Source organism: Nerophis ophidion, linkage group LG12 (assembly GCF_033978795.1).
Source record: "Nerophis ophidion isolate RoL-2023_Sa linkage group LG12, RoL_Noph_v1.0, whole genome shotgun sequence".
Lineage (NCBI taxonomy): Eukaryota > Metazoa > Chordata > Actinopteri > Syngnathiformes > Syngnathidae > Nerophis > Nerophis ophidion.
Genome location: NC_084622.1, coordinates 50,849,556 through 50,874,972, shown reverse-complemented (window position 1 = coordinate 50,874,972; position 25,417 = coordinate 50,849,556). Strand labels below are relative to the sequence as shown.

Genomic DNA, 25,417 nt, shown 5'->3' with positions numbered 1-25,417 from the left:
TGAGTGCTGGGGAGAACTACTATTTGTACAGCGAAAGCAAATGGACCCTTAATTCTGTCACAGATGTCAGAATCAGAAATACTTTTATTAATCCCCGAGGGGAAATAAACATTTTCAGCACAATCCCATTCAAGATCAGACAAACATTACAGGGAGACAGAACAGGATCACTGACAAGTCTGCCAACTTCCGGCGCCCCTTACAAAAAAGGTGAGAGACAGGTAAACAATGGGGGGAGAAAGAAAAAATGGTCTCAGCCTGGGTCCCTGGAGAGGGGGTCCAGACTGAGGCCAAGGGAAAAAACAACTCATAGCCAAAGCACACATACCTCTTATGTGTGTAAGAGGGAAACATCAAAGAACACAAAGGACATTAAAAGAGCAGAGCTGATGCAACCAGAAATTGTGTTAGATGTAAATATAAACAGAATACAATGATTTGCAAATCATTTTCAACCCATATTCAGTTGATTATGCTACAAAGACAACCCATTTGATGTTCAAACTGATAAACATTTATTTTTTTTGCAAATAATCATTAAATTTGGAATTTGATGCCAGCAACACGTGACAAAGAAGTTGGGAAAGGTGGCAATAAATACTGATAAAGTTGAGGAATGCTCATCAAACCCCTTTCTGGAACATCCCACAGGGAACAGGTGGGTGCCATGATTGGGTATAAAACCAGCTTCCCAAAAAATGCTCAGTCTTTCACAAGAAAGGATGGGGCGAGGTACACCCCTTTGTCCACAACTGCGTGAGCAAATAGTCAAACAGTTTAAGAACAACGTTTCTCAAAGTGCAATTGCAAGAAATTTAGGGATTTCAACATCTACGCTCCATAATATCATCAAAAGGTTCAGAGAATCTGGAGAAATCACTCCACCTAAGCGGCATGGCCGGAAACCAACATTGAATGACCGTGACCTTCCATCCCTCAGACGGCACTGTATCAAAAACCGACATCAATCTCTGAAGGATATCACCACATGGGCTCAGGAACACTTCAGAAAACCACTGTCACTAAATACAGTTTGTCGCTACATCTGTAAGTGCAAGTTAAAGCTCTACTATGCAAAGTGAAAGCCATTTATCAACAACATCCAGAAACGCGGCCGTCTTCTCTGTGCCCGAAATCACCTAAGATGGAAAAAGTGTTCTGTGGTCTGACGAGTCCACATTTCAAATTGTTTTTGGAAATATTCAACATCGAGTCATCCGAACCAAAGGGGAAGCGAACCATCCAGACTGTTATCGACGCAAAGTTGAAAAGCCAGCATCTGTGATGGTATGGGGGTGCATTAGTGCCCAAGGCATGGGTAACTTACACATCTGTGAAGGCACCATTAATGATGAAATGTACATACAGGTTTTGGAACAACATATGCTGCCATCTAAGCGCCGTCTTTTTCATGGACGCCCCTGCTTATTTCAGCAAGACAATGCCAAGCCACATTCAGCACGTGTTACAACAGCGTGGCTTCATAAAAAAAGAGTCCAGACCTGTCTCCCATGGAAAATGTGTGGCACATTATGAAGCATAAAATACGACAGCGGAGACCCCGGACTGTTGAACGACTGAAGCTCTACATAAAACAAGAATGGGAAAGAATTCCACTTTCAAAGCTTCAACAATTAGTTTCCTCAGTTCCCAAACGTTTATTGAGTGTTGTTAAAAGAAAAGGTGATGTAACACAGTGGTGAACATGCCCTTTCCCAACTACTTTGGCACGTGTTGCAGCCATGAAATTCTAAGTTAATGTTTATTTGCAAAAAAAATAAAGTTTATGAGTTTGAACATCAAATATGTTGTCTTTGTAGCATATTCAACTGAATATGGGTTGAAAAGGATTTGCAAATCATTGTATTCCGTTTATATTTACATCTAAAACAATTTCCCAACTCATATGAAAACGGGGTTTGTATATACAGCTATGAATAAAAAGTAAAAGACACATATCCACAGTGGTGGCCTCTGCGGTGTTCAGCGCCATCATCTGCTGGAGAGGAGGGAGCATGGCCAGGAGCAGACCCAACAAAGCAACCAAGAGATCGCTGTCGGCCAGTGTCCAGTCTGCATGGATGAGCGAAGATGCGTCTAAGGAGACTGAGGTGTCCGATACATGCTCATACAGCCAAGACACTGTGAAGCTTGTCCGTCCCGGCGCTCAGTACTAGCCCTGCAGCTCCTTTCCATTCATCCGCATCTCCTCCAGTCACTCCAAACGGACTCTGGTGTGGCAGAGACCCAGCAGCTGGTCTCCATGGACAAAAGGCTCCCAGGAGGCAGATCCGGAAGTCCACAAAAAAGCACTGCAGAAGTCACACAGTCCCCAAAAACTGTGTCAGAACGTAGTAATCAAAGTCATGTGATGATCGGGAAATCCCTGAGTTACATGGCAGCGGTCATATTTCAAGAGCTCACAGTTTTGGATCCTGGGTTCTTCATAAACTTGAGAGTCAAGGAGTTCTCCTGCCAAGCACAACCAAACACAGACACCGAGGAGTCTGTGGAAGGGCTCCAACCACACTTCTTCTTTAACCTTGGCACATGTTTTTAAGAGGCAGTTGGGGTATGCTAGAAGAGGGCAGGACTTCTTGAATGCATATTACCCGTTTTAAATTCTCTGCATCATGTTCTTAGTCGCTGTGGTAGTGGCGGTTTATTCTGGAAGCGGAGAGTAGGGATATTAAGGTTGTTCACTAACTGTTCTCTTTCTCTCTCGCTCTGCTGGCTGCGAGGCATCAGACCAGCCGGGCTGCAATGTGATCCACGGCATGGTAAGTGGAGGTTGATTCACAGCTGGGATACCGTATTGGTCGGACTAAAAGGCGCACTTAAAATCCTTTGATTTTCTCAAAAATCGACAGTGCGCTTTATAAGAAACGAATGAGTATAACAATAGCAGGGGTTAAAATAAGGAACTGTTTAAAGGATGAAATAAAACACAGCACCAACATAAACCAGTTTAAAAAGCTTTTTAGATCATTTATCATTAGTAAATATAAGAAAGAAGAGCAAACATTGTTTTAGAAAGACAATAATATATAATATGTATATAAATACAATTTATGATTTCATAATTATACATATAGGTTATATTAAAATGTATATATTACCACTTTATATGGAATTTAAATAAATTGTGTATATATAATATATACATATATATATATAAGTGTACAAATGTATATGTTTGATGTAAATGTTATACTGTGTATATGAGACGTGTGCTACATATATGTTGCTTATATGTTGTTTAAAAAAAAAGTAATATAAGTGAAGCATGTTTTAGATTTTATATATTTTGAACCTTGTTCTTGTTGTGATGGGGTAGGTTTATTTAAGCGTTGCTTCAACCTACACCCTTTCGGCTCAATCATTGCTCAAATGAGTGTTTTGCTTTTTTTTTTCTCTCTTTTTTTGTTGTTGTTCTTTGTTCTATGTGAAGATTGCCGAAATAAATAAATAAAATAAAATAAGCCTGTGCGCCTAATGTACGGAATAATTCTGGTTGTGGTTACCGACCTCGAAGCTATTTAAATTGGTACATGGTGTGATGACAAGTGTGACCATTAGATGGTAGTCACAAATAAGAGATACCGTATTTCCTTGAATTGCCGCCAGGGCGCTAATTAATTTAAAACCTCTTCTCTCTCCGGCGTTATCCAAAGGCATGCGGTGAAGGCAAGCATGCGCTAATTAATTTAAAACCTCTTCTCACTCCGGCGCTTACCAAAGGCATGCGGTAAATTTAGGCTTGTGCTTATAAATTTGAGTGTGATGTAAGGATACCATCATGAAAAGCACATTTAATAAAAAAAATGTTATTATGGTCTTACCTTTACTTATAAATGAAGTCCATGCGCAGCTCCATCTGATCAAAAGCATCGATAACTTGTTTATAGAAGTCTTCCTTATCTTTCTTCAGTTTTAAAAGTCTCTCTGTCTCGATGGAGATCTTCCTTTATTACCTCCTGCTTGGATTGAAAGTCCAGTTTAGAAAACTGTTTTATTTTAGATATGTAATCCTCCATGTTAAAAGTGCAAGCCAGAGGAAAAAATAAACGATCGCTGCTCACTCTTGCTGCTTGTTGTCACTTCTTCTGCAGCCGAGTAGTCGCAAGAAGGATCACTAGCGCCCTCTACCACCAGGAGGCGGGAGTCTTTTAATGACTCATATTTGACACACGCACCTACGGTATATTAATAAAACATAGCTGCTTACTGTTCTTTTTAGCATATTCAATAGCTTGGACCTTAAATCCTACTGAATAGCTCTTAATCTTCTTCCCTTTATGCGATTTCAAATGATTGAAATCAGCCTCCTCCATTTTGAAAATGATGACAGGTGAAGTGTCACTCGTGACGTGACGAGTTTGACCCGGTGGAAATTCTAGGCATATGCTAATTATTTTGCGAAACGAGTTAGACCCGGCGGAAATTCTAGACATGCGCTAATAAAAATAATATTTGGCGAAACGAGTTTGACCCGGCAGTAATTCTAGGCAGGCGCATACTATATACCCGGCGGCAATTCAAGGAAATACGGTACATGTAGACTGCAAGATGACACCAGTAAACAACACCACAACTTTAAATGTTCCATTGAAAATGGAACATTTCAAAATCATCTTATCTCATCTATCTTTGTTGTTGTTGTTGTTGTTGTTGTTGTCGTTTTTATCCAATTTGATTTTATTGTTTTTGTACGGTGTCCTTGAGTGCCCAGAGAGGCGCCTTATAAGTAAAATGTATTATTATTATTTTAAAATATAGAACATTACACATGGTGCACAAAAATCCGTCAAAATGTTTTAGTACGACTATGGTTTGTCAAATCAAATCAACTTTATTTATAAAGCACATTTAAAATTTACCACAGGGGTAGCCAAAGTGCTTTACAATAGGCAGGTTAAAATATAACACAAGAAAAACAAGCAAACACAACACAAAAAGAGCACAATAAAATAAATAAATATAACATAAAAACAGGTACACAACAGGTACATTATGGGTAAGCTATGAAGCCGCACCCCTTGATGGATTGTCTACATACGACTATTATTATGGAGTGTGTATAAGGACCGCAAAAAAGCACCCATTAGTAGACATATTAACTGCCGTTTTGTTTTGCAATATTATGCAAAACCAACTTTTCTTACCTTCTGTTACCTGCTGATCTGTATTTGGGATCTGCATAAGTCCTGAAAATTTGCGCGAATCCGCCATTGTAGTCTGTGCCGACACCGTCTTCTCTTTCTCTATTTTCTTGCTTTGGGGCATTTATCCTCCACTGTTGCAATTTCTAATATGAAGTAGCTGAAAGTTCTAACTTGTATCTTGCTATGAAAGCGCTAAAAACTACCGGTGTATTGGGTTTACATAATTCACCCACGGAACTTTAGTTATTCCATAGTTCAGGTCGGACGATTTTACTAGTGAGCCACGGATGAGGAGACGCTCCTCCGTTATTGGTTGAAGTTAAAATCTGAATGTCATTAAAACAGTTAGCGCCATCTTTTAACACTTTTTCCACTCCCGTCCTTGCACGCTACACTGCTACAACAAGGAGAAGACTGTCGAAGTGGAGGCATGTAAATAAGACCGCCCACAAAGCGGCGCATCCTGAAGCGACTGTCAGAAACCAACTTAAAGATAACCTGTAGAACATCATCCACGCAACATTTAGACCGGGGGTCGGCAACCCGCGGCTCTGGAGCCGCATGCGCCCTAGTGGCTCTCTGGAGCTTTTTCAAAAATATATAAAAAATGGGAAAAGACGAGGGGAAAACATTTTTTTTTTGTTTTAATATGGTTTCTGTAGGACAAACATGACACAAACCTCCCTAATTGTTATAAAGCACACTGTTTGTACTAAACATTCTTCACTGATTAGAGTATTAGGCGAGCGCCGCTTTGTCCTACTAATTTTGGCGGTCCTTGAACTCACCGTAGTTTATTTACATGTATAACTTTCTCCGACTTTCTAAGACGTGTTTTATGCCACTTCTTTTTATGACTCATTTTGTCCACCAAACTTTACCGTTGTGCATTAATGCACAAAGGTGAGTTTTGATGATGTTATTGACTTGTGTGGAGTGCTAATCAGACATATTTGGTCACTGCATGACTGCAAGCTAATCGATGCTAACATGCTATTTAGGATAGCTATATGTACATATTGCATCACTATGCCTCATTTGTAGCTATATTTCAGCTCATTTAGTTTCATTTATCCATCCCCCATCCATCCATTTTCTACCGCTTATTCCCTTTTTTGGGGTCGCGGGGGGCGCTGGCGCCTATCTCAGCTACAATCGGGCGGAAGGCGTAATACAACTTGGACAAGTCGCCACCTCATCGCAGGGCCAACACAGATAGACAGACAACATTCACACTCACATTCATTCATACACTGGGGACCATTTAGTGTTGCCAATCAACCTGTCCCCAGGTGCATGTCTTTGGAGGTGGGAGGGGCCTATCCCCAGGTGCATGTCTTTGGAGGTGGGAGGGGCCTATCCCCAGGTGCATGTCTTTAGAAGTGGAAGGAAGCCGTAGTACCCGCAGGGAACCCACGCATTCACGGGGAGAACATGCAAACTCCACACAGAAAGATCCTGAGCCTGGATTTGAACCCAGGACTGCAGGACCTTCGTATTGTGAGGCAGACGCACTAACCCCTCTGCCACCGTGAAGCCTAGTTTCATTTAAGTCCTCATAATTCAATTGATCTCTTATGACACACTATCTGTATGTAATATGGCTTTTAATTTATTGCTGCTCCAGACAGATTTGTTTTTGTATTTTTGGTCCGATATGGCTCTTTCAACATTTTGGGTTGCCGACCCTGATTTAGACAAAGAACCAACATTACATGTTATGTAGACCACAAGGAAGTCTTTTACATTTAGAAAAATACATCATAATCAGACCCCTTTAATGTGCCTTTTGTATGAAAATAGACCTGACTAGATCCGCTCATCAGCAGTGTGCCTTTTAATCCGGTGCGGCCTATGAGCCGGAAAATACAGTATATTCTCACCACCAATTCTCTTAATACAAACCCTGTTCACATATGAGTTGGGAAATTGTGTTAGATGTAAATATAAACAGAATACATTATTTGCAAGTCCTTTTCAACCCATATTCAGTTGAATATGAATTTAAACTCATAAACTTTATTTTTTTTTGCAAATAATAATTAACTTAGAATTTCATGGCTGCAACACGTGCCAAAGTAGTTGGGAAAGGGCATGTTCACCACTGTGTTACATCACCTTTTCTTTTAACAACACTCAAACGTTTGGGAATTGAGGAAACTAATTGTTGAAGCTTTGAAAGTGGAATTCTTCCCCATTCTTGTTTTATGTAGAGCTTCAGTCGTTCAACAGTTCCGGGGTCTCCGCTGTCGTATTTTACGCTTCATAATGCACCACACATTTTCCATGGGAGACAGGTCTGGACTGCAGGCGGGCCAGGAAAGTACCCGCACTCTTTTTTTACAAAGCCACGCCGTTGTAACACGTGCTGAATGTGGCTTGGCATTGTCTTGCTGAAATAAGCAGGGTTGTCCATGAAAAAGACGGCGCTTAAATGGTTGCATATGTTGTTCCAAAACCTGTATGTACCTTTCAGCATTAATGGTGCCTTCACAGATGTGTAAGTTACCCATGCCTTGGGCACTAATACACCCCCATACCATCACACATGCTGGCTTTTCAACTTTGCGTCGATAACAGTCTGGATGGTTCGCTTCCCCTTTGGTCCGGATGACACCATGTCAAATATTTCCAAAAACAATTTGAAATGTGGATTCGTCAGACTACAGAACACTTTTCCACTTTGCATCAGTCCATCTTAGATGATCTCGGGCCCAGAGAAGCTGGCGGCGTTTCTGTATGTTGTTGATAAATGGTTTTCGCTTTGCATAGTAGAGCTTTAACTTGCAATTACGGATGTAGCGACAAACTGTATTTAGTGACAGTGGTTTTCTGAAGTGTTCCTGAGTCCATGTGGTGATATCCTTTAGAGATTGATGTCAGTTTTTGATACAGTGCCGTCTGAGGGATGGAAGGTCACGGTCATTTAATGTTCGTTTCCGGCCATGCTGCTTACGTAGAGTGATTTCTCCAGATTCTTTGAAACTTTTGATGATATTATGGAGCGTAGATGTTGAAATCCCTAAATTTCTTGCAATTGCACTTTGAGAAACGTTGTTCTTAAACTGTTTGACTATTTGCTCACGCAGTTGTGGACAAAGGGGTGTACCTCGCCCCATCCTTACTTGTGAAAGACTGAGCATTTTTTGGGGAAGCTGTTTTTATACCCAATCATGGCACCCACCTGTTCCCAATTAGCCTGCACACCTGTGGGATCTTCCAAATAAGTGCATTCCTCAACTTTATCAGTATTTATTGCCACCTTTCCCAACTTATTTGTCATGTGTTGCTGGCATCAAATTCTAAAGTTAATGATTATTTGCACACAAAAGAAATGTTTATGAGTTTGAACATCAAATATGTTGTCTTTGTAGCATATTCAACTGAATATGGGTTGAAAAGGATTTGCAAATCATTGTATTCTGTTTATATTTAGATCTAACACAATTTCCCAACTCATATGGAAACGGGGTTTGCATTTGCCTAACTTGCCAGGACTGATACAGCCTATTTAAGCCATTGTTATTTGAATTAACTGTGATCTGGGCACGACACGTCTTCTCTCTCTCTTTCAGAAATTTGTTCATTGTATGACAGGCGACACATCCCAACATGCGAACATACTACTTTTGCACTGACACGGCCAAAGAGATGGAGTCCTGGATGAAAGTGATGACCGATGCTGCTCTTGTCCACTCAGAGCCCGTCAAAAGGTTTGTAGACGTACTAATGTCCTCCAGTCATTAGGAGACATTCCGCTGTATCGCTGCCATTTATGCACAGAGGAAATGGGATGTACAAAATGTACTTTCCATGAAGCAAAGCATCCTGCACATTGATCTGACTTTATATATAAAATACATTTTAAAAGTTGTTTTTAAACTCCCTTCAACACTGGAGAAATACATTTTGCCTTGTCCTGCTTCCTGACAGCATGAGACTTTAATGTGAAATAGGATTATTTTAAGGGTGGGCCTCTCATTCAAAACCACATTTTGTTACCTATTGGTATCTGTTCTTGTGTGTTCTGTGAAGTGACAACCATTTCAGGTGACTACCTCTTGAAGCTCATTGAGAGAAAGCCAAGAGTGTGCGAAAAAGTAACCACAGCAAAGGGTGGCTATTTTGAAGAAACTAGAATATAAAACATGTTTTCTGTGATTTCACCTTTTTTTGCTAAGTACATAACTCCACATGTGTTCATTCATAGTTTTGATGCCTTCAGTGACAATTTACAATGTAAATAGTCATGAAAATAAAGAAAACAAGGTGTGTCCAAATTTTTGGCCTGTAGCTAGAAATATAGATAGTACTTTTTTGATTCATTCAGGAGAGTTCCTGCAGAAAAATTTAAATTCCAGCAGCAGTGTACTGAGTTGAGATCGACGTTAAAAAGTAAAAAGTAAATAATGGGGGCATAAATGGAAAGAAAATAGAAAAATATTACAATAAGAATACAAATAAAAAGCAAAAATGGGAATAAAAATAAGAATATAACAAGACAAAGTAGGCAGTAGTGACCATGTTATGAAAAAGTATTGCACTATTATTGTTTTGCATCCCCTGTCATCCAATTTCTGGCTACTCTACCCACCTCTGAGTGTGACATATATGTTTTTTTCCTTCCTCATTATGCATTTTCGGCCAGTACGATTTATACTCCGGAGCGATTTATAATCCGAAAAATACGGTATATGCTTTATTTCTTTCGTTTTTTTGTAAAGTTTTCTCTTAAGCAGGTCTTACTTAATCTCTACTGTTCACACAGGTAATTACAGTTAAGGAGAAGCGGACAAAGAAATGTCATGTTCTTTGGGCGCTTAATCAATCAATCAATCAATGTTTATTTATATAGCCCCAAATCACAAATGTCTCAAAGGACTGCACAAACCATTACGACTACAACATCCTCAGAAGAACCCACAAAAGGGCAAGGAAAACTCACACCCAGTGGGCAGGGAGAATTCACATCCAGTGGGACGCCAGTGACAATGCTGACTATGAGAAACCTTGGAGAGGACCTCGGAAGTGGGCAACCCCCCACCCCTCTAGGGGACCGAAAGCAATGGATGTCGAGCAGGTCTAACATAATACTGTGAAAGTTCAATCCATGGTGGCTCCAACACAGCCGCGAGAGTTCAGTTCAAAGCGGATCCAAGACAGCAGCGAGAGTCCCGTCCACAGGAGACCATCTCAAGCGGAGGCGGATCAGCAGCATAGAGATCTCCCCAACCGATACAGGCGAGCGGTCCATCCTGGGTCTCGACTCTGGACAGCCAATACTTCATCCATGGTCATCGGACCGGGTGGAGGGGGGGACATAGGAGAAAAAAGAAAAGAAGCGGCAGATCAACTGGTCTAAGAAGGAGGTCTATTTAGAGGCTAGAGTATACAGATGAGTTTTAAGGTGAGACTTACTTGAGTAATACATCTCTAAAGTAACAGTACGCTTACTTGAGTACAATTTCTGGCTACTCTACCCACCTCTGAGTGTGACCTATACATGTTTTTTTCCTTCCTCGTTATGCATTTTCGGGCGGTACGACTTATACTTCGGAGCGACTTATAATCCAAAAAATACGGTATATGCTTTCTTTCTTTCTCTTTTTTGTAAAGTTTTCTCTTAAGCAGGTCTTACTTAATCTCTACTATTCACACAGGTAATTACAGTTAAGGAGAAGCGGACAAAGAAATGTCATGTTCTTCGGGCGCTTAAAGGCGCATAAAGCGTGGTCGAGCTCCGCCAAATCATGAGTAGAAATGAGTCCTTCCAAATGTTACTTAGCAGCCTGCCTCTGTAATGCCCTTCAGCACAGGCAGCGTGTAGGCGGAATGATAAAGTGCTTTTGTCGCAAGCTGAGCACAGAGCTGAAATCCACTGAACGACAATGTAAAAGTGTAACAGCACACACTTCTATCCTGAGTGTGAAATGACATTAGATGTTTTACGGGCTTACTGTCGTCAAAGAAGTTGGAAGAAGAAGGCATTGAAGGAATGCTTTTCCAAATGCCTTCTGGTTGCTGACCCACTAAGTTCTGCCAGGAAGGAATTTGTTGGTCTTTAAAGACGTGACCTTGAGTGCACGTAAGGCCACAGAGTAGTGGTGTCAATTACCCTTCAAGACCTCCTAAAGAAGTACAGATTTGTCGAGCGCCACAAATGGATTACTGGAGGTTGAGCACCACCCTTCAGACGTGCTCTGGCAGAGCCCGTATTTTTTTTTTTTTTGGACTGGAGATATCACATTCCCTTTTACACGCCTGGTCCCAGCTGGAAGAAACACTCAAAAGTCACACAGGTGTCAAACTCAAGGCCCGGGGGCCAGATGTGTGCCCACCACTTCATTTTACAAACCCCGTTTCCATAAGAGTTGGGAAATTGTGTTAGATGTAAATATAAACAGAATACAATGATTTGCAAATCCTTTTCAACCCATATTCAGTTGAATATGCTACAAAGACAACATATTTGATGTTCAGACTCATATATTTTTTTTTTTTTTTTTTGCAAATAATCATTAACTTTAGAATTTGATATCAGCAACACGTGACAAAGAAGTTGGGAAAGGTGGCAATAAATACTGATAAAGTGGAGGAATGCTCATCAAACACTTATTTGTAACATCCCACAGGTGTGCAGACTAATTGGGAACAGGTGGGTGACATGATTGGGTATAAAACCAGCTTCCCAAAAAATGCTCAGTCTTTCACAAGAAAAGATGGGGCGAGGTACACCCCTTTGTCCACAACTGCGAGAGCAAATAGTCAAACAGTTTAAGAACAACGTTTCTCAAAGTGCAATTGCAAGAAATTTAGGGATTTCAACATCTACGCTCCATAATATCATCAAAAGATTCAGAGAATATGGAAAAATCACTCCACGTAAGCGGCATGGCCGGAAACCAACATTGAATGACCGTGACCTTCGACTGTATCAAAAACCAACATCAATCTCTAAAGGATATCACCACATGGGCTCAGGAACACTTCAGAACACCACTGTCACTAAGTACAGTTGGTCGCTACATCTGTAAGTACAAGTTAAAACTGTACTTTGCAAAGCGAAAGCCATTTATCAACAACATCCAGAAACGCCACCAGCTTCTCTGGGCCTGAGATCATCTAAGATGGACTGATGCAAAGTGGAAAAGTGTTCTGTGGTCTGACGAGTCCACATTTCAAATTTTTTGGGGAAATATTCGACATTGTGTCATCCGGACCAAAGGGGAAGCGAACCATCCAGACTGTTATCGACGCAAAGTTCAAAAGCCAGCATTTGTGATGGTATGGGGGTGCATTAGTGCCCAAGGCATGGGTAACTTACACATCTGTGAAGGCACCATTAATGCTGAAAGGTTCATACAGGTTTTGGAGCAACAGATGTTGTCATCCATTGATTGATTGATACTTTTATTAGTAGATTGCACAGTACAGTCCATATTCCGTACAATTGACCACTAAATGGTAACACCCGAATAAGTTTTTCAACTTGTTTAAGTCAGGGTCCAGGTTAATCAATTCATGGTAACGTTATCATGGACACCCCTGCTTATTTCAGCAAGACAAGTGTTACAACAGCGTGGCTTCGTAAAAAAAGAGTGCGGGTACTTTCCTGGCCCGCCTGCAGTCCAGACCTGTCTCCCATGGAAAATGTGTGGCGCATTATGAAGCGTAAAATACAACAGCGGAGACCCCGAACTGTTGAAGGACTGAAGCTCTACATAAAACAAGAATGGGAAAGAATTCCACTTTCAAAGCTTCAACAATTAGTTTCCTCAGTTCCCAAACGTTTATTGAGTGTTGTTAAAAGAAAAGGTGATGTAACACAGTGGTGAACATGCCCTTTCCCAACTACTTTGGCACGTGTTGCAGCCATGAAATTCTAAGTTAATTATTATTTGCCAAAAAACAAAGGTTATGAGTTTGAACATCAAATATCTTGTCTTTGTAGCATATTCAACTGAATATGGGTTGAAAAGGATTTGCAAATCATTGTATTCTGTTTATATTTACATCGAACACAATTTCCCAAATCATATGGAAACAGGGTTTGTAAAAAGGGTCTTCAAAATAGCCAAAGAAGGGGCCTGTCTCACATGGAAAGAGAGATCGTTCCAGAGTTTTGGTTTGATAAATTTTAAAATAATCCTGAGTTGTTGGTGGTGGTGCGTGTGAGCTCACATATTTGTGTTACCTTGTGTGCCTCTGCCAGGTTGGACAAGTTAAAAGTGGAACAGTGTGGAGCGCAGGAGGTCAATCACACGGCCCATCACAGGCCAACTTTGACACAGCCTGAAATTGAGAACAACGAGCGCAACCGTGAAGCGGACCGCCAGCACGCCACAGACGAGGACAGGAAGCAGCTGGACGCTGAGCGCTACGGCTTCCAGAAGGACGGTGGCGCCCGTGATCGCCCCCTCACCAAGATCAACAGTATCAAACTGCAGCCTGCCCAAGCAGCTGCTGTCACCCTCAAAATTGCAACACCGAGGAGCCCGCCTGAGACAGACGGCTCACACCTAAGCCCGCAGGTCAACGGAGCGGGGGAGGCAGGTCCGTCTGACGGCGATGGCGTCCCCCATCAGCCAAGTCCCAACTACGAGCCGGACCGGACCCTGAGTCGGACCAACTCTATGCAGCAGCTGGAGCAATGGGTTCGCTCCCAGAGAGGACGCAGCCAGGACGACGACACCAGGAGGTTAGTTTCATGTGATTGCATTTATATTGCACTGCATATTGAATTTGTGTCGCACATTTGAGTTAAAAGTTAAAGTACCAAAGTATGCCTCATTTTACATCCAGGTGGCGGCAACTTTTTATTGGCCCCGGGAAATGTTGCAGAGAAAAAATTAAACACGTCCTGGATTAAAACTTTACACTAACAAATACTCGCCCAATCCTCCCTGCCAAAAAACTAACTAAAAAAATGTTTTACTGCATATGGTTTACACCACACTTATTCATGTGTGTGTGTGTCTGTGTATATATATTTATATATACATATTTATATATATATATATATATTGGTGTGTGTGTGTGTGTGTGTATGTATGTATATATATATATATATATATATATATATATATATATATATATATATATATATAATATACCGTACTTCCTTGAATTGTTGCAGGGCATATAGTATGCGCCTGCGTTGAATTACCGCCTGGTCAAACTTATATATACAGTACATATTAATGTGTGTGTCTGTGTGTGTATATATATATATATATATATATATGTGTGTGTGTGTATAAATATATGCATATATTTATATATATATTGCGTGTGTTTGTGTGTATATATAGATGTGTGTATGTATATATATATATATATGTTGTTTGTCTATCTGTGTTGGCCCTGCGATGAGGTGGCGACTTGTCCAGGGTGTACCCCGCCTTCCGCCCGATTGTAGCTGAGATAGGCGCCAGCGCCCCCCCGCGCCCCCCAAAAGGGAATAAGCGGTAGAAAATGGATGGATATATATATATATATATATATATATATATATATATATATGTATATATATATCTGAGCTGCCACCTTACCGTGGTAGAGGAGTTTGCGTGTCCCAATGATCCTAGGAGCTATGTTGTCCGGGGGCTTTAAGCCCCCTGGTAGGGTCTCCCAAGGCAAACTGGTCTTAGGTGAGGGACCAGACAAAGAGCAGCTCGAAAACCTCTATGAAAAGTAAAAACAAAGGACCCAGATTTCCCTCGCCCGGACGCGGGTCACCGGGGCCCCCCTCTGGAGCCAGGCCCAGAGGTGGTGCACGATGGCGAGCGCCTGGTGGCCGGGCCTGTACCCATGGGGCCCGGCCGGGCACAGCCCGAAGAGGCAACGTGGGTCCCCCCTCCAATGGGCTCACCACCCATAGCAGGGGCCATAGAGGTGGGGTGCAATGTGAGCTGGGCGGCAGCCGAAGGCAGGGCACTTGGCGGTCCGATCCTCGGCTACATAAGCTCGCTCTTGGGACGTGGAACGTCACCTCACTGGGGGGAAAGGAACCTGAGCTAGTGCGCGAAGTGGAGAAATTCCGGCTGGATGTAGTCGGACTCAGTTCGACGCACAGCAAGGGCTCTGGAACCACTTCTCTCGAAAGGGGCTGGACTCTCTTTCACTCTGGCGTGGCCGGCAGTGAGAGGCGACGGGCTGGGGTGGCAATTCTGGTTGCCCCCCGGCTTAAAGCCTGCACGTTGGAGTTCAACCCAGTGGACGAAAGCGTAGCCTCCCTCCGCCTTCGGGTGGGGGGACGGGTCCTGACTGTTGTTTGCGCTTACGCACCAAACAACAGTTCAGAGTACCCACCCTTTTTGGGTACACTCGATGGAGTACTGGAGAGTGCTCCCCCGGGTGATTCCCTTGTTCTGCTGGGGGACTTCAACGCTCATGTTGGTAACGACAGTGAAACCTGGAGAGGCGTGATTGGGAAGAATGGCCGCCCGGATCTGAACCCCAGTGGTGTTTTGTTATTGGACTTCTGTGCTCGTCACAGTTTGTCCATAACAAACACCATGTTCAAACATAAGGGTGTCCATATGTGCACTTGGCACCAGGACACCCTAGGCCGCAGTTCCATGATCGACTTTGTAGTTGTGTCATCGGATTTGCGGCCTCATGTTTTGGACACTCTGGTAAAGAGAGGGGCGGAGCTTTCTACCGATCACCACCTGGTGGTGAGTTGACTGCGATGGTGGGGGAGGATGCCGGACAGACCTGGGAGGCCCAAACGCATTGTGAGGGTTTGCTGGGAACGTCTGGCAGAGTCTCCTGTCAGAGAAAGTTTCAATTCCCACCTCCGGAGGAACTTTGTACATGTCACGAGGGAGGTGCTGGACATTGAGTCCGAGTGGACCATGTTCCGCACCTCTATTGTCGAGGCGGCTGATCGGAGCTGTGGCCGCAAGGTAGTTTGTTCTTGTCGTGGCGGTAATCCTAGAACCCGCTGCTGGACACCGGCGGTGAGGGATGCCGTCAAGCTGAAGAAGGAGTCCTATCGGGTTCTTTTGGCTCATAGGACTCCAGAGGCAGTGGACAGGTACCGACAGGCCAAGCGGTGTGCAGCTTCAGCGGTCACAGAGGCAAAAACTCGGACATGGGAAGAGTTTGGGGAAGCCATGGAAAATGACTTCCGGATGGCTTCGAAGCGATTCTGGACCATCATCCGCCGCCTCAGGAAGGGGAAGCAGTGCACTGTCAACACCGTGTATGGTGCGGATGGTGTTCTGCTGACTTCAACTGCGGATGTTGTGGATAGGTGGAAGGAATACTTCGAAGACCTCCTCAATCCCACCAACACGTCTTCCTATGAGGAAGCAGTGCCTGGGGCATCTGTGGTGGACTCTCCTATTTCTGGGGCTGAGGTTGCTGAGGTAGTTAAAAAGCTCCTCGGTGGCAAGGCCCCAGGGGTGGAAGAGATCCGCCCGGAGTTCCTTAAGGCTCTGGATGCTGTGGGGCTGTCTTGGTTGACAAGACTCTGCAGCATCGCGTGGACATCGTGGGGCGGTACCTCTGGATTGGCAGACCGGGGTGGTGGTCCCTCTCTTTAAGAAGGGGGACCGGAGGGTGTGTTCCAACTATCGTGGTATCACACTCCTCAGCCTTCCCGGTAAGGTTTATTCAGGTGTACTGGAGAGGAGGCTACGCCGGATAGTCGAACCTCGGATTCAGGAGGAACAGTGTGGTTTTCGTCCTGGTCGTGGAACTGTGGACCAGCTCTATACTCTCGGCAGGGTTCTTGAGGGTGCATGGGAGTTTTCCCAACCAGTCTACATGTGCTTTGTGGACTTGGAGAAGGCATTCGACCGTGTCCCTCGGGAAGTCCTGTGGGGAGTGCTCAGAGAGTATGGGGTATCGGACTGTCTTATTATGGCAGTCCGATCCCTGTACGATCAGTGTCAGAGCTTGGTCCGCATTGCTGGCAGTAAGTCGGACACGTTTCCAGTGAGGGTTGGACTCCGCCAAGGTTGCCCTTTGTCACCGATTCTGTTCATAACTTTTATGGACAGAATTTCTAGGCGCAGTCAAGGCGTTGAGGGGTTCCGGTTTGGTGGCCGCGGGATTAGGTCTCTGCTTTTTGTAGACGATGTGGTCCTGTTGGCTTCATCTGGCCGGGATCTTCAGCTCTCACTGGATCGGTTCGCAGCCCAGTGTGAAGCGGCCGGAATGAGAATCAGCACCTCCAAGTCCGAGTCCATGGTTCTCTCCCGGAAAAGGGTCGAGTGCCATCTCCGGGTTGGGGAAGAGACCCTGCCCCAAGTGGAGGAGTTCAAGTACCTTGGAGTCTTGTTCACGAGTGGGGGAAGAGTGGATTGTGAGATCGACAGGTGGATCGGTGCGGCGTCTTCAGTAATGCGGACGTTGTACCGATCTGTTGTGGTGAAGAAGGAGCTGAGCCGGAAGGCAAAGCTCTCAATTTACCGGTCGATTTACGTTCCCATCCTCACCTATGGTCATGAGCTTTGGGTCATGACCGAAAGGATAAGATCACGGGTACAAGCGGCCGAAATGAGTTTCCTCCGCCGTGTGGCAGGGCTCTCCCTTAGAGATAGGGTGAGAAGCTCTGTCATCCGGGAGGAACTCAAAGTAAAGCCGCTGCTCCTCCACATCGAGAGGAGCCAGATGAGGTGGTTCGGGCATCTGGTCAGGATGCCACCCGAACGCCTCCCTAGGGAGGTGTTTAGGGCACGTCCAACCGGTAGGAGGCCACGGGGAAGACCCAGGACACGTTGGGAAGACTACGTTTCCCGGCTGGCCTGGGAACGCCTCGGGATCCCCCGGGAAGAGCTAGACGAAGTGGCTGGGGAGAGGGAAGTCTGGGCTTCCCTGCTTAGGCTGCTGCCCCCGCGACCCAACCTCGGATAAGCGGAAGAAGATGGATGGATATATATATATATATATATATATATACATATATATATATATATATATATATATATACCGTATTTCCTTGAATTGCCGCAGGGCATATAGTATGTGCCTGCCTTGAATTACCGCCTGGTCAAACTTGTGACGTCACGAGTGACACTTCCCCTGTCATCATTTTCAAAATGGAGGAGGCTGATTTCAATACCGATAATTTGAAATTGCATAAAGGGAAGAAGATTAAGAACTATTCAGTAGGATTTAAGGTCCAAGCTTACATCACAACTAAATTTTTACTGCATGCCTTTGGTAAGTGCCGGAGTGAGAATAGGTTTTAAAATAATTAGCGCATGCTTACTTTTACCGCATGCCTTTGGTAAGCGCAGGAGTGAGAAGAGGTTTTAAATTAATTAGCGCACCGGTGGCAATTCAAGGAAATACGGTATATATATATATATATATATATATATATATATATATATATATATATATATATATATTAATGTGTGTTTGATGAAGACAGAGACGCAAAATGGATTGCACTCCTTATTTTGCTCATTCAACAGATGCAAATCACTTCACACACATTTAGTAGATCAGCTTTGTGTGCTATCATGTTTGCACATGTTTTAGTTCATGCAAACATTGAATAAATCAGGCCCTTAATGTACAAAATGTGGACCACACATCTTCTACTTTTTTTGAAATGCAGCCCTTTTCGGAAAAATTTGGTCACCAATGTGTGATGTGATAGTTTGATGTGTAGTTTAATGACTTGAAACATGTCCATCAGCAACTGAAATGTGCAAAGGCTAAAGCAATGCATTGTGAAAGCTCAAGCCAGGACAATGTCCTAATTACTTTCACCTGGGATGAAGATACATCTTCACACCATCTTTCCTTCCACACCTTTCTTACTGCTTTCTACTTTTGGACTCTAACTACATGTCATCTGCAGCTTTGCTTTAATTTTGACCTGTCCATGAACTGCTCAATGCTGCTTCGTGGTACAAACCAGTACGCACACATGCCAAATCTGATTGGAAATAGTCATGGAAACTCTTGTTGCCAGCTGGTCTAACTGTGAACCCATGCTAAAGCAAACTTTGTTTTTTTTTGTTTCTTTCCACTGACCAAAGAGACACAGAAACACAGAACCTTGTTTTTGGTTGTCTTTGTTCCTAACACACCTGATTCCAGGCAGATTAAAATATCTGTATGGCTTTAAAGTCCAGATCTACTCAACTCTCTTCTGAAAGAAAACACGACAGAGCAAAACATTTTGTCATTTGGGATAGGATAGGTCTTGATTGTCATTGCACAAGTACAACAAAACTGTTTTCAGCACAAACCTGTTCAAGATTAGACAAACAGTGTACATGGTTACAGAACAAGAACGCTGATGGGTCGCCACAAGGCACCCCGTAAACGATGGGGGGAAAAGGTAAAACGCTGGGAAAGGATGAGTAAAAAAATGCAATCTAGACAGGGCTCCTAAGGGGGTCCAGTCTGGAGTGGGGAAAAAATCTCCATAGCAAAGCAAATATACATAATACAACATACATCTCGAGATATCTAGCAACAGAGGGGAGGGAGTGCGGGGCCATGGTGGCAGGCTGCAGCAAATACAATTTGCTTTTCACTCTAAATTGTCTATGACTGGTCCTCAAACCTGGTACATTACACAGCTGGTACAGCATGTCTGCGTTACATATGACAGAGGGCTGGGCGATTTATCGATAAAGTCGATATATCCCGGGTTTGTCTCCGTGCGATACAGAAAATGACTATACCGTGATATTCGAGTATACATTTTCACGCAGTTGCTTTTAGCTGTGGGCATTACACGACATGCGTCACATACGTGCAACGTCATACGCCCTCGTAGAGCAGAGAGGTAGCGGCATGGGTAACGTTAGATGTGATACTAACGGTGACGTGCCAGTGGTAATACGAGAGAGAGAAGGTGTGAATGTGGTATCAAATGAAGGAAGAATTAATTCCCAAGAAAAACAGCAGGGGGTCCATCGTCTGGCGGTGGTTTGGCGTCAAGCGGGAATATGTTCAACGTTTATGCGGCAAAAGCGTCGCTACAAAAAGTAGCATTACTGCTAATTTGTAGCATCGTTTGAAAAGTCACCTGCCAGAGAATGAAGAATGCTTGAAACTCCGCATGTCAACATCTCCGTTTGGTGCCACACGAAGCAACTATTTCCAGATCAACACCGTATGAAAAAAAAATAGTCACCAACAGAAGGAGATAACGTCCGCAGGAACCTACCACATAGTGAAGGACATACACTATTTGATTTCCTATTATGCAGCTCATTTTTATTTGACACTTATTGAAATATCTTGTGTGACATCATACACAAAAGTGCACTTTATTTGTTTTAAACTATTGTAGTGGCGTTCTGTACAAAAAGTGCACTTTAATTTAGTGTTTTGATATACAAACCCTGTTTCCATCTGAGTTGGGAAATTGTGTTAGATGTAAATATAAACAGAATACAATTATTTGCAAATCTTTTTCAACCCATATTCAGTTGAATATGCTACAAAGACAACATATTTGATGTTCAAACTGATAAACATTTTTTTTTTGCAAATGATCATCAACTTAATTTGATGCCAGCAACACGTGACAAAAAAGTTGGGAAAGGTGGCAATAAATACTGATAAAGTTGAGGAATGCTCATCAAACACTTATTTGGAACATCCCACTGGTGTGCAGGCTAATTGGGAACAGGTGGGTGCCATGATTGGGTATAAAAGCAGCATCCATGAAATGCTAAGTAATTCACAAACAAGGATGGGGCGAGGGTCACCACTTTGTAAGCAAATTGTCGAACAGTTTCAGAACATTTTTTAACGAGCTATTGCAAAGAATTTAGTGATTTTACCATCTACGGTCCGTAAAAATCTTCAAAAGGTTCAGAGAATCTTTGGACTTTTGATCCGTCAGGCGGTAATGCATCAAAAACCGACATCAGTGTGTACAGGATATCACCACATGGGCTCAGGAACACTTCATAAAACCACTGTCAGTAACTACAGTTGGTCGCTACATCTGTAAGTGCAAGTTAAAACTCTACTATGCAAATCCAAACCCATTTATCAACAAAACCAAGGAAGGAACGCCGCCGGCTTCTCTGGGCCCGAGCTCATCTAAGATGGACTGATGCAAAGTGGAAAAGTGTTCTGTGGTCTGACGAGTCCACATTTCAAATTGGAAACTGGGGACGTGGTGTCCTCCGGAACAAAGAGGAAAATAACCATCCGGATTGTTAAGGCATGGGTAACTTACACATCTGTGAAGGCACCATTAATGCTGAAAGGTACATACAGGTTTTGGAGCAACATATGTTGTCATCCAAGCAACGTTATCATGGACTCCCCTGCTTATTTCAGCAAAACAATGCCATGCAATGTGTTACAACAGCGTGGCTTCTTAGTAAAAGAGTGCAGGTACTTTCCTGGCCCGCCTGCAGTCCAGACCTGTCTCCCATTGAAAATGTGTGGCGCATTATGAAGCGTGAAATACGACAGTGGAGACCCCGGACTGTTGAACGACTGAAACTCTACATAAAACAAGAATGGGAAAGAATTCCACTTTCAAAGCTTCAACAATTAGTTTCCTCAGTTCCCAAACATTTATTGAGTGTTGTTAAAAGAAAAGATGATGTAACACAGTGGTGAACATGCCCTTTCCCAACTACTTTGGCACGTGTTACAGCCATGAAATTTTAAGTTAATTATTATTTGCAGAAAAAAAAATAAGTTTATGAGTTTGAACATCAAATATGTTGTCTTTGTAGCTTATTCAACTGAATATGGGTTGAAAAGGATTTGCAAATCATTGTATTCCGTTTATATTTACATTTAACACAATTTCCCAACTCATATGCAAACGGGGTTTGTATCATCTTAGTGACATCATGCACAAAAGTGCACTCATAGCTTGTTTTAAAATGTCTCTGACAATCCTGCACTTCCTGTTTTGGAAATGACATGAATGTTTGTGCCACTGCTTAATAACTGTTTAATAAATACACTTTTAGTTGTGATTTCCTTCTCTGCATGAAAGTTTAAAAGTAGCATATATGAATGCAGTATGAAGAAGGTTTGAATGTAGACACATAGAATCATCATACTGCTGTGATTATATGCATCAAGTGTTCATTCAAGGCTAAGGCAAGATATGGAGATATATATGCTGTATCGTGACAAAGGCTAAAAATATGGAGATATTAACAAAAGGCCATATCTCCCGGCCCTAATATGATTTACTGTAACACTGTTAGACCAAAATCAACATACATTTTTTACAGTATTTACATACTATGAAATACTACTTTATACTTTACTTCCTCGCCAGTCACTCCTACTGCATACTGTAAAAACATTTTTTTTTTCCACAGCATCACATCCTATCAGACGCTCCCCAGAAACATGCCAAACCACCGGATGCCCTACGGGCCTCATGTGGGCGACGGGTACCGCAGCATGCCCAGAAACAGCATGGCACAGCGGGACAGCATCTGCAGTATCTCGCCCTCTTTGTACGAGCAAGTCCTGGGTCCGCCCGTGGCTGAGAAACGCCGCTCCGTGCGCACCGATACCATGTGGCAGCTGTACGAGTGGCAGCAACGGCAAGCCTACGCCAGGCCGCCGGGGAACTACGGCCATTTGGCAAGCCCCAAGACCATGATCAACCTTTCAGAGCATGCAGCGCCGAGCTACTCCATCCCGCCTTCGCCCTCGCATGGATCCCTATCTCTGTACGGCGGCTACTCTCAGGCACGATCCTACAACGTGAGCAGCGCCCGCTCGGAGATCGCTTCTCCTCTCTACCAAAGAGACATGAGTATTGACCGGCGGCAGAGGCAACCCATGCACAAGGTTAGTGGAGCACGGAGTAAGGTCTTCTCCGTGTAAGAAAAATCTTACGATCCCTTAGCTCTTACCATCCAATCCAATCCACTTTATTTATACAGCACATTTAAACAACAATAACGTTTCCAAAGTGCTGCACAGCTATGTTAAAAACAATTGTAAATAAAATAAAATAAAAAAAAAATAAAAAAATATATTTACATATTATGCTCCACCAATGACTGAATAAAACAAAAAATAATTACATATAAAACCAATAAAAACAATATAAAAACAAATATGATTAAAACCTATTTTAAAGGGTAAAATCAATTAAAACAGTAAAATAGAAATCAAAGTGTATAAAAAACACAGAGGACCACACAACTCACGTAGTGTTAAAAGCCAAAGAATAAAAGTGGGTCTTAAGACGAGACTTAAAACACTCCACTGTGGAAGCAGTTTGAACATGGAGGGGCAGAGTGTTCCAGAGCTTAGGGCCGACCACAGAGAAGGCCCTGTCTCCCCTGGTCTTAAGTCTGGTCTTGGGCACCACGAGCTGGAACTGGCTCTCGGACCTTAGAGCGCGCGCAGGAATGTAAATTTGGATGAGGTCCGAGATATATTGAGGCGCCAGTCCATGTAAAGATTTAAAAACAAACAGCAATGTTTTAAAATCAATTCTAAAATGAACAGGGAGCCAGTGCAAACTCTGAAGAATTGGGGTTATGTGCTGGCGTTTCCTGGCCCCTGTTAAAATTCCTGCTGGCGCGTTCTGGACTAACTGCAACCGGGGGAGAGCTTTTTGGCTAATGCCAGCATAAAGTGCATTGCAGTAGTCCAGGCCACTTGAAATAAAAGCATGTACGACTTGTTCAAAAAGGTTAAAAGATAAAAACGGTTTAACCTTTACTAAAAGACGAAGGTGATAAAAACACGATTTTAAAACGCCATTGACTTGTTTGTCTAGTTTAAAATGGCTGTCTATAGTGACGCCAAGGCTGGTGACTTTGGGACGCACATCATTTTGCAATGGTCCCAAGTCAGTGAGGGCCGGACCAAAAACTAAAATTTCTGTTTTTCCCTCATTCATTATTTAAAAATTCTGGGCTAACCAAGCCTTGACGTAGCATAGACAGATAAGAAGGGGTGTCAGGGGGCGGTGGCTTTTTGAAATCGGCATATAAATTTGGCAGTCATCTGCATAAAAGTGATAAAACACTCCATGTTTCTTAAAAATATCTCCAAGAGGGAGGAGATAAAGAGCATTCTAAGTTCCAATATTCTTGTATTGGAATTTCAGTTTGAGTTCATAACTAACGTATAAAGGGGAACATTATCACAATTTCAAAAGGGTTAAAAACAATAAAAATCAGTTCCCAGTGGCTTGTTGTATTTGTTGAAGTTTTTTTCAAAATTCTTAAAAATATCTCCAAGAGGGAGGAGATAAAGAGCGTTCTAAGTTCTAATATTCTTGTATTGGAACCTCAGTTTGAGTTCATGACTAACGTATACAGGGGAAGATTATCACAATTTCAAAAGGGTTAAAAACAATAAAAATCAGTTCCCAGTGGCTTGTTGTATTTGTTGAAGTTTTTTTCAAAATTTTACCCGTCCCGGAATATCTCTAAAAAAAGCTTTAAAGTGCCTTTTTTTCGCTCTCTGCGAAGACACTATCCATTTCCCTGTGACGTCACACAGTGCTGCCAATGTAAACAAACAATGGCGAATACCACAGCAAGATATAGCGACAATAGCTCGGATTCAGACTGATTTCAGCGATTCAACAGATTACGCATGTATTGAAACAAATGGTTGGAGTATGAAAGTATTGAAGAAGAAACTGAAGCTATTGAGCGAAAAGCTATTAACGCTATTCATAGCCATAGCATGGCCGAATAGCTGCGTTAGCATCGCCGGTAAGATGTATGGACCAAACGATCAGGACTTTCGCATCTTGTGACACTGGAGCATCTTAAATCCGTCGATTGGTAAGTGTTTTTTTCGCATTAAATGTGGGTGGAAGGAAACGTAATATAGTTGCAAATGCATCTGCAGGTTATCCATACATCTCTGTGCCATGTGTGCTTTAGCACCGCCGGTAAATAGCATGTTAGCGTCGATTAGCGTAGCATGTTAGCATCGATTAGCTGGCAGTCACGCCGCGACCAAATATGTCTGATTAGCACATAAGTCAACATCAACAAAACTCACCTTTGTGATTTTGTTGACTTTATCTTGGCAAATGCATCTGCAGGTTATCCATACATCTCTGTGTCATGTCTGTCATCGCTGGTAAAATGTGGAGACACTCCGGCACATTCAATGGGGGTCTGGCGGCAGATTTCTTGCCACTTTCGCATCTTCAAGCCGGTGGTGCAACTTGAATCCCTCCCTGTTAGTGTTGTTACACCCTCCGACAACACACTGACGAGGCATGATGTCTCCAAGGTTCCAAAAAATAGTCGAAAAACGGAAAATAACAGAGCTGAGACCCAGTGTTTGCAATG

At 42.8% G+C, this 25,417-nt stretch overlaps 1 protein-coding gene across 5 annotated transcripts in view; it reads left to right on the top strand.

Annotated features, from left to right (window-relative positions):
- The window catches only part of LOC133563533 (pleckstrin homology domain-containing family A member 5-like), a 323,705-nt gene that overhangs the window by 232,218 nt on the left and 66,070 nt on the right, over positions 1-25,417 (top strand). For all 5 annotated transcript variants that reach the window (XM_061917704.1, XM_061917702.1, XM_061917701.1 and 2 more), the window contains exons 9-11: positions 8,763-8,878; positions 13,378-13,863; positions 22,454-22,934. In XM_061917704.1, coding sequence (XP_061773688.1) covers positions 8,763-8,878; positions 13,378-13,863; positions 22,454-22,934 — 1,083 coding nt within the window. The remainder of the gene's footprint in view (positions 1-8,762; positions 8,879-13,377; positions 13,864-22,453; positions 22,935-25,417) is intronic.